This window comes from Pseudocercospora fijiensis, assembly GCF_000340215.1.
Source record: "Pseudocercospora fijiensis CIRAD86 unplaced genomic scaffold MYCFIscaffold_6, whole genome shotgun sequence".
In the NCBI taxonomy this organism is placed as follows: Eukaryota; Fungi; Ascomycota; class Dothideomycetes; order Mycosphaerellales; family Mycosphaerellaceae; genus Pseudocercospora; species Pseudocercospora fijiensis.
The window spans coordinates 371,812-388,392 of NW_006921537.1; the positions used below are offsets into that span (position 1 = coordinate 371,812).

The 16,581-nt window shown below is 51.6% G+C and overlaps 5 protein-coding genes across 5 annotated transcripts; 2 read left to right on the forward strand and 3 right to left on the reverse strand.

Annotated features, from left to right (window-relative positions):
- Positions 1-539: 539 nt before the first annotated feature.
- On the reverse strand, positions 540-3,225 carry MYCFIDRAFT_155045 (uncharacterized protein; the record flags this gene model as incomplete). Its single annotated transcript, XM_007929954.1, has 1 exon — positions 540-3,225. One exon carries the CDS (start codon positions 3,223-3,225, stop codon positions 922-924), a length of 2,304 nt encoding a protein of 767 aa, XP_007928145.1. The 3' UTR covers positions 540-921.
- A 2,035-nt stretch (positions 3,226-5,260) lies between these two features.
- Positions 5,261-6,733, reverse strand: MYCFIDRAFT_117614 (uncharacterized protein; the record flags this gene model as incomplete). Its single annotated transcript, XM_007929955.1, has 2 exons — positions 5,261-6,272; positions 6,369-6,733. Coding segments are annotated over 2 exons (1,377 nt in total), but the record flags the coding sequence as incomplete, so codon positions are not given.
- A 706-nt stretch (positions 6,734-7,439) lies between these two features.
- On the forward strand, positions 7,440-10,070 carry MYCFIDRAFT_176135 (uncharacterized protein; the record flags this gene model as incomplete). Its single annotated transcript, XM_007929956.1, has 13 exons — positions 7,440-7,597; positions 7,624-7,676; positions 7,708-7,827; positions 7,857-7,909; positions 7,942-8,133; positions 8,161-8,346; positions 8,388-8,551; positions 8,602-8,685; positions 8,715-8,763; positions 8,795-8,853; positions 8,904-9,343; positions 9,373-10,001; positions 10,050-10,070. The coding sequence occupies 13 exons, from the start codon at positions 7,440-7,442 to the stop codon at positions 10,068-10,070; spliced, it is 2,208 nt and encodes a 735-aa protein (XP_007928147.1).
- A 40-nt stretch (positions 10,071-10,110) lies between these two features.
- MYCFIDRAFT_35190 (uncharacterized protein) lies at positions 10,111-11,532 on the reverse strand (the record flags this gene model as incomplete). The annotated part of the gene is made up of 3 exons (XM_007929738.1): positions 10,111-10,923; positions 10,972-11,072; positions 11,127-11,532. 3 exons carry the CDS (start codon positions 11,530-11,532, stop codon positions 10,111-10,113), a joined length of 1,320 nt encoding a protein of 439 aa, XP_007927929.1.
- An 862-nt stretch (positions 11,533-12,394) lies between these two features.
- MYCFIDRAFT_87514 (uncharacterized protein) lies at positions 12,395-14,538 on the forward strand. Its single transcript, XM_007929957.1, has 4 exons — positions 12,395-12,698; positions 12,748-13,279; positions 13,336-13,565; positions 13,718-14,538. The coding sequence occupies exons 1-4, from the start codon at positions 12,408-12,410 to the stop codon at positions 14,429-14,431; spliced, it is 1,767 nt and encodes a 588-aa protein (XP_007928148.1). The 5' UTR covers positions 12,395-12,407; the 3' UTR covers positions 14,432-14,538.
- Positions 14,539-16,581: the final 2,043 nt, after the last annotated feature.

A 16,581-nucleotide genomic window follows, 5' to 3' on the forward strand; every position in this document is an offset into this window, starting at 1 on the left:
AAAAATCTTAGTATAATATTTTCGTAATAATAGGATCCTTATATATATCTATAAAGTATTTAGTAGATAGCTATCTTATCTCGATAGAGCATATCTAGCACTATAGCGTAGTTTATCCGGTCGAGAGAAAATGTCTTACTTAGATTACAAAGAGACGAGAGCAATATTATATCCTATATCGTATAAACTAAAGAACCCTCGAGGCTTTATATATAGACTAGACTATAGAAAGTTATAGTACTGCGAACGATTCGTTCTCGAATCCTCCGAAGTATAATACAAGATTTATTAGGTAACCTTCTTAAAACATCAAGTAGCAAGATACTAGAAATGAAAAAAAAAGAAACAAAAAAAACAAGGAGATTCTCAGACTCGGAGGTAGTGAATTTGCTTATTAAGGTACGCCGTATGGCTCTGAACTATCAAAGGACTTTGTCGTCGCCGTGATTGGAGGGTTTGGATTGTATACACCGAAAAAAAGGTAACTCAGCATACACACATACCCATCCATTTCATCATCATCTTCTTCTTCATTCATTATCTTCTTCTTCATCTTCATTCTTCTTCTACAAAGGTAAGATCTTACTTACAATCCATGCATATTTGATTCATTTCAGTCCTAGAATCTATTCCTACAGCTCAACTCTCTGGCATGCATCTTTCTTTCTTTCTTTTCTTTCTCCTTCTCCTTCATCTTCTTCTGCTGCCGATAATCTTCATCTGACATCGCTCCCATTACACGCCTCGTTATAAAAAAAATGCAAATGCTATAGGTATCACTATCGGTATCGTTGACAAAAGAGTCACTCGCTCGCTCGCTCGCTGATGGCTGACAAAAAAAAGAACAACAACAACGAAAGTCTGTCCGTCTCCTGTCTCCTGGGTCATATCATGCTCAAGAAGAAAAACCCCAAAGTCTGTCTAAGGCCTCCACTTCGGCCTCTCAGCTCCTGCTACGCTGTCTCGAGCTTCGCCTAACCTGCTGCTACGACCAAGCAACATGCTGCTTCGTCTTCCATTTGCTGACGCGAGAACGCTGGGAGGTCTCTTGCTTTGGTGGGCAGGAGCTTCACTGTCGGCCTCGTTTCCATCCTGGACTTCAGCACGTGGCATCATGCTGCTGCGCCTGCCTGAACTCGTGACTCGTAATGCAGGAGCAGAAACTTTGGCTGAAAGTCGCTTGGACGGTGTGGGCTGAGATGGAACTGGAGGCACACGTAATGAAGACTTTCGGTGAGCGGCCATACTGCTTGATGAACGTGGAATTGATGAGCTGGGGGCTGGTGCGCTGGAGATTCGTGAGGAGGATGGAAGCGGCGTTTTGCGGCTCGCGCTCGCGCTCGCGTTCGCCACACTCTGACCAAGGCTAGACCGCAGGTAGTTGTGTTTTGGTGTGATGGGTTGCTTTGCATAGGGAGATGGCTCGTAGGCCGACAAGGGTTTGAAGTCGTTGTCATCGGATTTGATGGCGCGTTGGAAGCGTGGCTTGTTCGCAGGTGTCACGTCTGGTCTAGCAGGCCAGGCAGGTTGCTTGCTCGGCGTTGAAGTTGGTATTGACGATGGCGAGCGCTTACTCGAATGCATATCTGTGAGCGACTTCTTTGTGAATAGGGTCCGTTTCGGGATCGAGCTTGGCGTTAGTGATGACTTGTCGTATGTCTTGGCCGAGCTGCTTCTCAACTTGATGTGAGTGAGAGGCGTAGGTGTGCGCGAGCCAAAACTGCCGCGATGGCTTATCGCACCAGCAATGACGCTGCTGGCAGGCGAGCTGCCTGGTGTATCGACACCCATTGAGCTAGCGACCGATTGCTCGCTGCTGATGACAGTCGAGACGGAATCTCTAAGATTCTTATCTCGTGCTTCAGCATTTGCAAGATCTTCTTTGATATCCTCCAGCATGACATCCACGTCGTGCATTTCGGCTTGCAGCTCTGTCCACCGACGTTTCATCTCGCTCTGCAGTCGAAGAATCTCCCCATTAGCGGTCAGTCGGTCGGTGACGCCACGATCGATGATGGCAAGGACGCGTTCGATAGCCGGGCCGTAATGTCGCTTCTTCTGCTCGTAATTCTCGATCTTGTTCTGCATTGCATGTGGGTGAGCTTCCTGCTCGTTGACGTTCAGCGCATCCTTCAGTTTTGTGAAGCTTCGCGTGATTGACTCCTCCATCTTCAGTGCCTGGCGACCTGCGTTGCGAAAGACGGCGACCCATCTATCTTCGCCTAATTCGCTTCTCAACGAGTTCGCATCTGCTTCAAGCTTGGTCCATTGAGCTTCGAGCTGGTCTCGTCGCTGGTCTAGGTCGATACAGGCAGACGGAAAGACCGGCTTGGCCTTGCTGTGGAAAGTCGACAACCTCATGGGTAGAAAGTCTAATGACGCCCGCAGTGGCTGCATTCTTGCAAAGAGCGCAAGCAGACTGGCGTCCTCCTTATCCTGAGGTGGCAGAGCTTGCGGCGGCGTCATGGAGCCATTAGCAGACACGCCGGCAAGGCTGAGGCGATTCTGTCGCAAACGACTTCGGCCAGGCTGTTCCTCTACTATCGTCTCCAGCTCGCTGATATCGATGCTTTCCTTGTTCGATAGCACACTTTCGGAACCATTGTGTCGTGCTTCCTCCATTTCGAACACCAATCGATGGAGACCTTCCATTTCTTGTGCGATGTCGCCGAGCACATTGTCCCATAGCCGCTGCCAGTCCATTGCGATCTCTACCTGTAGCTTCACCCCATTCAGTTTATCTTTGACCTTCTTCCAGCTTGTCACGATATTCTCCATGCGCTCCATACTGTTCGTGATCTCGCTGGCGGACAGTAGCGCGATATCGTCTCGCGTCTGCAGGTTCTCAATGGCAGTGATGTACACCTCGACAAGCTGCTCAAAACGGCCGATGGCCTTTTCCACGTCCTCAATGCCTTCTCTCCCTCCAGCCGCGGCCCATTCCACGTCATCTTCTGCATTGAGACCCTCCAGCACATCTGAAGCTTTCGCAATCCACGTCCGTATCTGCTCCGATGCATCGGAAAGCGCCTTTGCAGCTTCGGTCGATGATGGAAGTGCCGATATTCGCTTCGCCAAGGAGTCGGCATCGGGCAGGCGTATGGAGGTCAATTGCGCAAGCTGTCCTGTGAAGCTGACCCTACCCAGCGTGTACACGGATCCAGCTCTGCTCAGACTCGGTCTGAATTCTCCATCACCCAAGCTTTCCACACTGCCATTGTGCATATACCATGTCGAGGGCCCGGGACCCGTCGCACTTCCATTGCCATTCTCGTTCGCGGCGCCTCGAACCGTACTCGAACTTGTAGTCCGCGAAGGCGTCGTTGGCGCCGAGGTCGCTGCATTCGGCGGTACAGGCGGCAGCGGCTTGTTGGACATGTTTGCGTTTGCCGATGTTGAAACAGCAGTCGCGATCGGGCCAGGACTCTGCGGCAGCGGCTCCTTCGTCCTCAAATGCAGCCTCGTCTTCCCACAGTCAGGTAGACGATATTTGTGCGTATCCTGCCGCGACTCCAAACCCTCGTCATCAGTATCACTTGGGCCTAGCGCATCGGAAATGTCTATGACCGAGCTGAGGTAGTCAACATCGGATTCAAATTGGGTGCTGGAAGCTTCATTGTCAGTTAATACAGGGCCTCCGCTTAATCTCACGCCGCCGCCGACGTGTGGCATTATCTGCCACGCCGCCCACGCCTTGCCGGACCGCTCCACCTCAAGCGCTCTTCTTTCTCGCTCGATTTGCTCGAGCTGTTGTTCCGGAATGCGGCCAATGCAGTTCTCGTCTGCGCGGCGCTGGGCCGCCTCTTCCTGCTTACGGCGTCGCTGCTGTTGGAGTTTCTGCAGCCGAGCTTCGAGACCGGGTGCCAGGCGTTTGAAGGGCCGCGAGAAGTTCTGCTTGCCTTGGAACGTGGGCGTCGATGCAGGTGGTGGACGGGGATCCGCTGTGTTAGTTGCGATTGAGCTATGTCGTGCGTCGACCGTGCGTGATTGCGATTCTTGTGCCGTGTAAGTAGTGCATGGCGTGTAGTTCGGACAAGCAGATGCTGCGGGCGGGCGGTGATGCCTGTCCCAATCCCGGCGCCTGTCGAATGCCTGGCGGTCCGGTGGTGAAGGGTGGTGGAAGACTGGCTGTGCCTGTGCCATCTCAAGGTTCAGCGATCGCCCCCACTAGAACTGTTCTATTCCCCAGCTCACGAGTCGGCGTAGAATGAAACGCGTCGACGACTCGTGTAGAATGGCAACATAAACAACACTCCTTCTCGCACGTTACACAGCATGGAGAGTACACATGTATGCACCGCACGTTGCACCAACGCAGGTGGAAGCACTCAGGAACAGCGGCACTCAGGGCACGGCGCAGGAAGAGACTCACAAATCACAACGCCTGTCGACCGTCCCGCCTCCTTCTCGCCGTTTGTTGGCTCTGGCTCGCGCCGTTCGGGAAGGCCTGCCGCTGTCCGCTGTCCGCTGTCCGCTGTCCGTGAAAGTAAGTGAACTGTCGCCAAACAGAAGACTCGCCATCGCCCTCCACAATCCTCTCGGCCCTTTCGACGCCTCTCCAACACCCACTCACACCTTGCTCGAATCCTTGGCCTGAAACGCGTGACCAGTTCATTCGCCAGAGGAACAGAACCAGGGCGGGCTGAACGTCAACGAGGACAGGGATATCCCAGCTGGCCAAAGATCGGATCCCTGAGCCTATCGGCCGCGGCTTTGGCGTGAAATGCTTCCCGAATTTCTGGTTGTAGTACCGGTACCTTATTTTCATCATGCCGTGCACGAACGCGACCACACGTCCTGGGTCAGTGGGACTGCGATTGACGTCGATCGCATGAGTAAAATAAAAATAACTTGAAATGTTCATTCATAAGCTATCTCCAGCCTGTCTCAGGTCACCCATAGGAAACAACAATCCCAACGCTTAATCCACAGCACAACGAAATCACATTTCCGAGCATTCTTTGGAACCACCGGTGGTTGGCATCTCGGATAGGGTATCATCATCTTTCCAATCTTGGGCATCAAAAAGGGCATCTGTCTGCCGCTCATGCAACTCCCGACTTCATCATGATTAGTTCCATATGCCGCCAGCTCGTCGTCTCCGCTTGGCCTCCTAGACCGGCACGGCATTCTCTTCATCTTCCTCGCCAACATGCGCTTTGCTTGCTTGCTCGATATTCGTGGAACTCGTATCTTCGTCACGGGGAAGCTCGATTTTGAGCTCCGGCGCCTTTTTACGTTCTTGATTTTGCGCTTCATGTCGCCATTCTTCTGTGAGCTCTTCTCTCACCCCTTGGCACCACTTGAAGATGGCTTCGTCGAAGGCCTTCCATGTCGCTTCATCCTTGCCATTGACGATGTCAAGAGCTTGGATCGTGAAGTGCACATCCCATCTGAGCTCCGCCGCTTTGGCCCAGTATCGTAGATTTTCCGCGGCACGATATGGCTTTGCGACGTCCGTGTGCCAGGTCTTGATCTCGTCAAACTTTCGTTTGCTCTTGGCCACACATGCATTGTGCATCTTCACTAGTCTCTGCCCGTCACGAAGGACTTGCAAAAACTCTGTGGGAAGCTTTTGCTCGTCACTTGGCTCTGGCCACTGTGGCAACGTTGGCTCATCCTGGTCGAACGATTTCATGAACAGCCATTCTCGTTCTCTTTCTTTGCCTGTCCAGTCGCCCACGCGCCAGACCATCGCTTCACGCTCGGCTTGCTCTTCTTGCTCCTGTTGCTCTTCCTTCTTGAGGAGCTTGTCTAGTGATTCGATCCATTCCAAGATCTCCGTAAGCTCAAGCAAACGAATGCCGCCTCTGAAGTTCCGGCTTGCCATCCTCTTGAGCGTATCCAAGACACTGTACAGATCTTTCCTCAAGTTGCGTTCCGATCTTATAGCATACAGCTTGTGCGGGTTGGTATGGGCAGTGTAGTAGTTCTTTGCCGCTCGTATTGCCAAGGTGATGATATCGAGCAAGTGCAGACCCTGGATGTCGTAGAAACCGCTCTCATCATCCGCATTGTTTGTCGTATCGTCGACAGGCTGTTTCTGAGACTCTTCCAGCACCTTGCAGGCGTCTTGCAGTGCCTCTTTCAGCTCTCTTCGTAAGACTGGCATATCCGGAAGTGGCTCGGTATATTCTGGCCTGACCTTGTACGTGCTTACCGTAGGAGGCAGCATTGTGGGATCGCTCGGGTCCCATACCTCGTCACACTCGATCGGGCTTTCGACGACGCTATGATCCATGCCCGACTCGGAGACAGCATACGCGGAATTGCTGTCGCTCAGTGAGAGACAGCTCATGCTGAAGTCTAGCTCGCTCCCGCTCGTCCTCGGCTCGAGACTATCCGTGCCTTGCATCTCTCTGCCACACTCCATGAGGCCTTTCTTCTTCTTTTTATCACCTCTTGCCAACTGTGCTCCCTTGCCGTCCAGCAGTCCAGTCCTGGCGAAATAGTACTGCATGTGAGCAATACTGCCCAAACTCATGACGCTGTCCCTATTTCTGGCACTGTCGGCAAACGCCGTACCTTGAGGTCGCATGTAGCCCCTCCTTCGCACAACTGTGCCCGATGCATCTGAGAGCCTCGAATGCCTAGATCGAGTAGACAGCGTGCTGCCAGTTGTGCTTGACGGCGTGGACACTGATCGATCGAGGAGTGGCACGGCATCCAGTGCCAGTGAAGGCGTCACAGACGGTGAAGGGGAATCTGGTCGCTGTATGGGACTCGTAATGCTCGATTCAGGTGGTGAAGGTGCGGTTTCCACCACTTCGGACGACGTCGACGCTGGATCGGCCATGGCTGTGCGTGCGTGCGTGCGTGCGTGTGCCTTGACTCTTGCGCAGGTACAGATGCAGGTGCAGGTGCGGGCGTTCTGGAATCTCGTACAGAAAGTATTTCGTGGTAAGGCGGACTCCCTACTGACCACCCCTGTCTAATAAAACGTGGACAATCTTGATTTGCACCGGAACCTAGTCGCTCTTGTTTGCCAGATATTTCGGCAACTGCTGTTCTATCCACGCATGTTCGTGGGCCAGAGGTTATATTATTGGACAATGGTGGTTGAATGTCTCCTGTCTATCAGGACGTCATTCGATTTGGACATTGGACAAGCCGTTGACTTCTCCTCAGCAACAGCGAAGTCAATTCGCAGACCGCGTTGTTGCCCCTGACACGTGAAGGCCGAGCGGGCCGAGCAAGCTTATTAGCAAGCTCGACCAGCGCGAAATGAACGCGCTTGCTTCACGCGATGTTTCACAATTTTTCCATTCACTCATCAACCTACGACATCCACAGATATCCCTCGTCAGCGGCATGCATGTGTTGTATGATCACGTTGATTGCTTGTGTTGCTACTGGCAGCGGCAGAGTCCTACTCTCTGAAGCACAGGCAGAAGCACGCCGCTTCATCCCACAATTGTCTAGAACCAACGGTTGCCCAGATGAGCCAGGCCGAAAGGAATCGCAAGGCGGGATCCAGATGCAAGATGCGAAAAGTCGCGACTACTACTACCTTGATGATGACTGTGCTGGCGAGCCTTTCTTCGTTCCTGTCTAACCTGGTCAGGCTGGTCTTCACTTGGGCTCATTTCTCCGACTTGTCACGCAATTTCTTTGTCTTGCCAGAACGCGCGAGTATCATGATGCGAGAGACAGTCGGCGAACTGTCATCTTGAATAGTAATGTCCGTATGCTATGCATGTTTCACAGACAAGATGCACGCACAGGGGAGAACTCACATCCATGGAGGAACCTTGAACTATATTTGGGGCATTTTTAAACGCTCCCAGGGTACACGTACCGTACGCGTGGAGTCGCGTCCTCCACTTCGTTGTTGGTGCTTGACGGGCTTTTTGTAGTTAGCAGCACCAAAAATGCCACCCAAGTCAGCGCCAAAGGTATGTATCTTGGTGTGAGACTTAAGGGCAAAGCTCACATGTTTAGCGGCCCGCTTCCAGCCTCGATGATGTCGAGAACGTGAAACCAGAGCAACCAGCCAAGAAAAGCAGAAAGCTAAGCACGAAGTCGAAAAAGAAGGATGTCGGCAGCTGCTCTCTGACGAAGAAGGAGATTGGAGACAATGTCAAATCCGCATTGCGTCTCGAAAAATACTCCATTTCGAAGATGCACTTTGAGGTAACAGCATCATAAATAAACATTGAGCCCGACAAAGACCTTACTGTGATGCAGATGCAAATGGATATGCAATTCTTCCGCCACTTCTTCGTGGATAATGAAAATCTTACACAGCCGCTGACCTTTATGCCCTCCGAGTTCAATGAAGATACGGCAATCGTGGTCGTGGAGATGGACAGACTGCAAGCGGGTGAATTGCTTGGCGTGAGCAAAGTCGCAGGCGGAAACCGAATGGCAACCACTTTGCTGGATAGACTCTGCGTTATCTTTCGCCCAAAAGAGGGAAGAACGACAGTGTATATCAGTCCAGAGGAAAACGTTGGGTGGTAAGGAGTTGGAGTAAGGACAATGCTCCAGAAATGATCGAGACTTTAGGAAAAGACTTCGAGGAGATGCAACTTGATGAGGCGTATGGGAAGTTTATTGCGGATTAGTATTCGATGGGATTTGGTGCGCCGGAGGATGCAGGGAGGAGTGTTGTGTATCTTTTGCAGAGTCCTTAGGTTACTGGAGGTTGACAGGGAAGACTTTGAAGGATGTAGATCATCTGATGTGACTTATAGATTCTGTATCAATTGAAGTGGTGTGACGAATTTCATAAAGTGGACGACTACCTCCAAGATTAACAGCGTTTTGTAACACTTTTGTTGGTCTGTAAGAGGCACCAGTTCAACATGCCGAGATTCGCTTAGCCAAACTCAAGTTTCTGGACCTCATATTGTAAGGCAAGTTCAAACTGTCGATATTGTCTACATTCCCCATTGATATAGCATCTTCAGCACACGACTGGGTTCATCGTACCCGCTGAATTCGAACATCTATGTTTCAGTGAATACCTGTTGCTTGTTGTCGCGGTATCGTCGTGGTTTAATTTCCCGTCTTCAGATTGCCAAGCAGTCAGCTGACTGTTGGACAGATTCTTCCGCCACAACGCGTCTTCGCCGCATGTATCTTGGAATACCCAACATACTTCACTTCATCAAGACATGTGGACACGACACTTCCACGGGTGTCGAACGAGCACACCAACCCTATGCAAACTCACCTGGCACCGCCCAGTACCTTTTGGAAACCTACAGCTTTATCGCTTCTTTAGCAATAGCAAATCTTGGGACGTCGCTCGTCGCTGGACTCAAGAAGAATTCGACAAGGTCAAAGAGTTGCATGCCCGTGGCGCTCACCCCAAGACCATTGCTGAACAGCTTCATCGGTCGCATCGCAGTGTTGTGAGCTATTTAGTTCGATTGCGGCACGACGGATTGCTCGACGCGCAAGCTGCCACCACACTGCCAACAAGCAGAAGGCGTCTTTGGACTTCGGAGGAAGATCTGCTCTTGAAAACGCTTCGTGGGAAGGGCGAGACATATCGCGCGATGGGGAATGCTTTGGAACGCAGTGCGTCTGCAGTTAATGGGAGGCTTACCAAACTGGGTCTAACCACCCCTGTGAAGAAAACGAGGCGGCGGGTTTATCGAAAACGATCACAGGCTGAATATGAGCGCGCGCTGGAATTACGAGCAGCAGGCAGGACGACCGCGGAAATTTCGCGGATTCTTGATCTTAATTATCAAACTGTCTACCAATGGCTACAGGAAAGGACTCATGTCCGATTAAGTATCGAGGAAGCTGGAAAGATTCGGGACATGCGCAACCGAGGCGCAAATATTGCGCGAATTTGTGCAGCACTGCCGAACCATCCATTCAACACTATCCAAACCTACGTGAAAAAGCTCCTCCGAGCAGGCCTCGTTGCGAGGCGAATTAAGCCGTGGTCGGACGAGGAAATTCAGAAGCTCGAACAGCTGCGAAAAGATGGTGCATCAGTCGAAAAAATGGTTGACCAGCTACCTGGCCGAAGCACACGGGCAGTGATGGACCGGAATCGGCTACAAAGGCGTGAACTCCGGCGTGTGTAGCGTCCTTCTATGCTTTTCTGATTGGCTCGAACAGAATCAGCAAAGGTCAAAACAATGCTTGTCATATCAACGGCCGAGCATTATGCACCACTATAGGCGGCAACATTCCAATCTTGTTGAGCTCGCCGTATGCTCGGAATAAGCTCTCCAGTGTATCGACATGGCCGGTCCAACCGAAATACCTGGCTTTATTCATCGACAGACTGCCAGCAGTGCCCCAAACGATGAACTCGCCACATTCGAAATTGGCCTTGACGTCCTCAAATGGATTGTGCGTCAAATTGTGCTTCTGCATGATTTCCTTCCAGGCCTGCTGATTCTCAGCTTTCGTCGCCCATTCCTGGAGTGACCACACGAATCGCACTTTGCCACCAGGACCGAAACCTAGGGGCACCTCGGTTTGCCCAAGATCAAGCGTAGTGATCTTGCTTTCGTCAAGCTCGGGTTGATTGACACTGGTCGTGCCGTACCAGCGAGCAACTTCTGGCCAGAGCCGATTGTTGGGCAATGGAGAAGTATCGCTCGCATTAAACTTCTGGTTCTTGCATTTGTCTTCAAGAACAGCCCATTCGGAGAGGTAGCCCGTAAGTTGAGCTGTGCTATGCTCTGCCGGTGCAAGCCAACTTGCATAGTCACCGGGATACTCGCACTTTTCCCCCTTGTGAGCTTGTACTGCAGCATAGATAGCAATCGGATGAGTCGCGTTCATCGCGGCATTGTTGACGGCGCCGATGATCCAAGCTGGACAGATGATGTTCCAGCCGACATTGTTACGCTGGCAGTAGTCGAAGAGGATATCTTCCTGCGGGTAGTAGAAATTGGGGGCCACGTTGCTTCGAGGGTCGCTCTCGACATACGGCGTTCGGGATGGGCCCTGCTATAGCATTAGTGGAAGCATTTAGCGGAATGCCGTCTCTCTGACCTGGTGAATGTTATAGTTCTTGGCACCAGTCTGCAGCAAGAATCTAGCAGGCTTGATACTCGCCACTTCCAGGGCGCCCAAGAAGTTTCGAAGAAGAGCAGCTTCAAAGCCACAAATCAGCTTGAGCGATTGCATATCTAATCTTTGCATCTTACCGTTAACTTCAACCAGTTCCTCGGCATTGGACCATACAGGAGCGCCTTCTTTCGGCTTCGGCTGAGCATACGAGTAGAAAAAGACATAATCAGCTTTGACGCCCTTGTCTTGAAGCTGTTTTGCAATTTCTTCTGGCTTGGATAGAAAGTCACAAGCTACATGCTCAACCCGAGACCGATGCTCCTCGGAAAGCAGATTCATCATCTCTTCCGGAGGAGGCCTTCGACTCGCAGCCCAGATCTTCGTCCATCTTTCAGGACTATCGAGCAATGCTCGCATGGTATGGAAGCCAGAGATGCCATTTGCGCCTGTGATGAGAGCTGTTTTGCCTGTGATCGATGGGTTGAACGTGGGCAGGTTGTTGAAAATGCCGCTTTTGTGGACGGGATAGGCTTCTGAACCCATTTTTTTACGGGAGTGGATGTTGTGCTTTTGCAATAACTGAGGAACGTAGCTTATATACTACTGACTCGATGAATTCCTACCCACATTTGTCGCTTATGCCCTAGTGCCCACTTATGTGCCACCGGGAGCAAAAGACGTTTCAATCTTGCCGTAGGTGAGGGGTAGCTGTGGACGAGTGTACCATTCAAGACTTCGTGTTTCGGACCGAAGTGAGGTTGCCTTCTTGGGCCTGTTCGAGCTTGCACCATCACAGTCAATCTAATGCCATGTGTATCGTGTCGAAATCCTGAAAAACTGCGATGCCGACGATGCCGATAATGAAGGCGATACTGCCTCGCTCACGGCAGCCTCGCCCATGACTCGTTTGGCCGAACAGCGAGACCACAACACGACAACGACTCCACCTCCTCTAGCGATCGACTTCAAGAGCTTCAAGCCTCAAGAAATCTCCTCCTAAGCATTGTTGCTTGATCGGTGCCGTCCGCTACATCGTGGAGCGCAAACGAGGTGCCGCAGAGCAAGCCTAGAACACCGGTCGAGGAAGACAGGCCTCCTCCTGGGCAGGCCCGGCGACAAAGATAAGAGAAAGGTAGATGGAGACAAGTATTCGACATGCCGACGGCCACGCTGCTGCCATGTGGTATCGCAGCAGCTGTGATGAACCATTGCACAATTCAGACTTCCAGGGCCGGTCAGCCTCCGCGATAAGACTTCTTGTACTACCAATGATAGCTTTCCAACTCGTGAGAGTAGCACAGATAGGTTGTGCGAAGGCTGACTTCTTGTTGGGATAAGTTGAAAATCACATGTAGCGCTTGCTCTCGTGGACATCCTCTTGTGAGATTTTTGCGCTCGGCTTCATCTTCGACTTCGACATGGAGAGGGTCACAGATAAGGTCAAGAGGCATATTCCCTCGAAGCAGACGCTTAGGGCACGATGCACTTCTGTCAGAAGCTGGGAGCTCCCGAAGCAGAACAGTGCTGTTGCGCCCGATTATGTCTGGACGAACAAAGATATGGATCCGGTTTTGCCTGAAGACCAGACTTGGACTATCAGGACTTGGATGGCGTATTGGGCGACTGACTGCATCAATTTGGGTACCTGGGAGACTGCCAGTTCCATCGTAGCAGTCGGTCTGACTTGGAGAGAAGCAATTCCCATCATGGTAGGCACGTGGTCGCGTCCCAATCGCGAATGTCCTAACAAGACATCAGGTAGTCGGCAACTTCTGCGTCGCCATTCCAATGGTCCTCAACGGCGCCATCGGAGCTGCTTTGCATGTCCCTTTTTCAGTGATCATTCGATCCGGCTTCGGCTACTATTTCGCCTACTTCGCAATTGTCTCGCGCTCGATCCTGGCAATGTTCTGGCTTGGTGTCCAAAACGCTAATGGCGCGCAATGTGTGACACTGATGATCTCTTCGATCTGGCCTTCGTACAATAACGTTAAGAATACGATTCCAGCAGACCAAGGTATCACTACCCAGGCCATGATCTCTTACTTTATCTTCTGGATAGTACAATTGCCACTGCTGCTGATCCCACCGACCCGACTGCGATGGCTCTTCATTATCAAGCTCGTCGCGGCACCAGTGACCGCTATTGCGACCTTGGGCTGGTGTGTCCACAAAGCTGGTGGAGGTGGATCGCTCTTCGATGTGAAGCCAAGTGTTATTGGCTCGACCTATGCTTATCTTTGGCTAAGCTGCATGTCTTCAGTGACGGGAAGCTACTCTACTCTTTCGTGTAAGAAGAAAATTTCGGAAGCAAGTGCTTGATCCTTTGTCTGACATATGTTCTAGGCAATATTGCGGATTTCTCTCGTTATGCGAAATCTACGAGAGCTCAGTATATTCAGCTCCCGTCTCTGCCGTTCATCTTCACGCTGTGTGGGGTGCTTGGAATCATTACGACTTCGACGACTCAGATCATTTGGGGTGAATTCTATTGGAATCCACTGGACATTCTGAAGCATTGGCAAGAATCTGGATCAGGCGGTCGAGCTGCTACATTCTTTGCTGCGGCATCATGGGTGAGTCAACCAATTGGCAAGAGCCCTCAACCTGTCCACTCCCACATTGTAGCCTCCTTCTCTCAATATCCCAGCGCCCATCAATTCACCTGCTGGCCAACCGCTGCTCCTCGCTAAGGACATGTGCTAACGCTTCTATCCCTCACTTTCAGTATATTGCCACTGTTGGGACGAATATCACAGCAAACAGCATCTCAGCCGCGAATGATCTGACAGTCCTCTTCCCTCGCTGGGTCAACATCTTCCGACGCTGCATCATCGCTACCATTGTAGGGGGATGGGTTATAGTACCTTGGAAGATCTTATCATCTGCCACCACATTTTTGGCATTCATGGGCGGCTACTCCATCTTCTTAGCTCCGATCGCTGGCATCATGGCTTCCGACTACTGGATCGTCAAACGCAAGGCCCTCGATGTCCCAGCCCTCTACGATCCGCACGGACGATACCGCTATTGGCACGGGATCAATTGGCAAGGCTTCGTAGCTTTCCTCGTCGCTGTCGGTCCTAACACTCCTGGTCTGGCTCATAGTATCAACTCTAACGCGAAGATCTCAGATGGAGCCAAGAATCTTTACACTTTCTGCTGGCTTTACGGCTTCACGAGTAGTGTCGTCATCTATATCACTTTGCACAAGTTCTTCCCTGCGAAAGGTAGTTTGGTTGAGACGACGATTGATGGCGTGGAGATTGTGAGTGAGAGGAATGCTTCTTCTGGTAGATCTTCGGATGATGAGAAGCATGTGGGTCGAGTGAAAGAGATTGAGCATGAGGCTGTAGAGGGGGTTGGGTATGCTAATGTTGATCCGTTGCATAAGGTCAGTCACACTTATGAGCAGGGAGGTATTGTGCATGTGAAGAAGTAAAGCTCTGCGGCCATGAGATTTATGAGCATGCCAGCGCGAACTTAAGCAATAGGGTTAGTGCCTGCTGTTTGTTGTTCATCACGCTCAAGGAATGTGAAGGTTGTCATAGGTCCTCCTTTCCTCAACACCACATGATCGCAACAAGCTAATATGACATATTCGACGACGAAAGTCGTATAGGGTAGCGCCCTCGCGTCTTCTGTGTTGTGAGAACACATCTTCAATGGCGTTGAAGGAAGTTCCGCCAAACGCATGTACGAACAGAAAGTGAGCACCGGTTCGAAGAGTTGCATCACATGCAAACGCTGTGCGGGGCGCACGGATGCACCTCACTTTACGACCTACAAAAGAAGCCACTAATCTGAAGACAACTTGCGCGTTTAATCAGCACTTCCACTTCGCAAGGCACTCTGCGTCGCAACAACGCATCACCACCACCACCACCACCACCACCACGGTCACTTGCAACACTTCTGGAAGCATCGCTTGCTTGCGCTATGAAGCGTTCAGTACCTGCCATCATGGAAGCGACCTCGACTCGCAAGGTCACCTCTGACAACGAGTCAGACTCAGACTGGGAGGCTGTCAGCACGCCAACTCCATCTGAGTCGCCAGCGAAGCACTCCGACAGCCGACCAGTTATGTCCAACGAGCCTCGACGTTCGCGCGCAGGCTTGACGTTTGTTAAGACTCAGTCCGAAATTCTCAACGACTTGAAAGTCCAGCAACTCCTGGATGACTTCGATGCTTTCGATGCCGAATCTGAGGAGCCTCGGAGCGAGGAGAATCATGAAGGCTCACTCGCGCAATTCGAGATTGACACTTGGGAAGGAGCTGTGCGATCTGAAGAAGAGCGCGGTTTTCAATCGTCAAAAGTCAGCCGCGATTCGACGGCCCGCATAAACGTCGAGACGGTTGATAGCGACATTGCCCTCGAAGACACGCCATCGGAGGCACCAGAAGAGGTTGAGCAAGACAAACCCACGGTCGACGTGATGATATCTTCCATCATGTTTCCGACACTCTTGATGATTGCAGTCTTCGTCATGTTTGGCCCACCGGCAACAGTCAAGGAGACAGAGCCCATTATCAACGGTCTCCTGCTCTTCATTCTCGTCACCATGTTAGTGCGCCTGGCACAATTCTACCACGGGTTCCTCGCTCGTGTCGCCCACGCTACACGCCAACAGCTCATGACTTTGTGGCAGGCAATTGCGGACGACGGAGAGAAGGATTCCAAAGGTGTGGAATTGATAACCCCGATCGTGTTTTTCGCCTGGACCACCTTCGCGATAACCATGTTGCCCGTCTTTTCGTACAATGCTATGAAGAGAACCAAATCGGAAGCCAAAGCCCATGAATTCATCTTCATTCTTGGACTCCTCCTTGTCGCCGAGGTAATACTGATTGTTATGTTATGCTATGGGATCGTTCTTGTCGCGCGACAGCCAGCGGTGCGCCAGAAGCTGGTAGACACATGGCAAGCGGTGCGCCAGAAGCTCTCAGACACATGGCAAGCGTTCCGTGACAGCTTGCAAGAGGAAGAAGAGGAGGTGGAAGAACAAGAGCTTACCGAGGGCGACAAGCAACTTCGACAGGCTTGGAAGACCATCGCTGACTCTATGATGCTACCGGCTATTGTACTCGTCATCCAGAGAGCAATCTCGCCGTGGTACAAGATCACCATTCATCCAGTCGTGGAATATGTCGTGTTGTTAATTCTGGGATCGATGTGCATCTATGCTTTGTCTCAGGTCAACTTCAGAGACACAGCCATGGCTCGAGAGCTCGCCGGTGCTAAGCAGAAGGTTAAGGCCATGGCCAAGCAGTGGATGCCAGAGCAGCAAGTCGTTCATCCGAACAACACGGCGGCTCAGAGTGTACAGGCCTCGAACATGCTGAGACTCTGCGACGGCTTCATCGGTCTCGTCCTCGATATGGTGCTCAAGGCAATCCTGGCTGCGTTCGTGGGCTACATTGTGCTTCCAGTGGAAAATTTTGGCGAGATCCGTTACAACAGCACTTTCATGGCCGTCTGCCTCGTTCTCATGGTCAAGACTCCGCGCCTACCGGTGCTCGAGTTGGCTACAGCCGGCTTGCTGTGGGCATCGGACAGTCTGCAGCCCTACATTGCCCGCTTCACTGCAGCT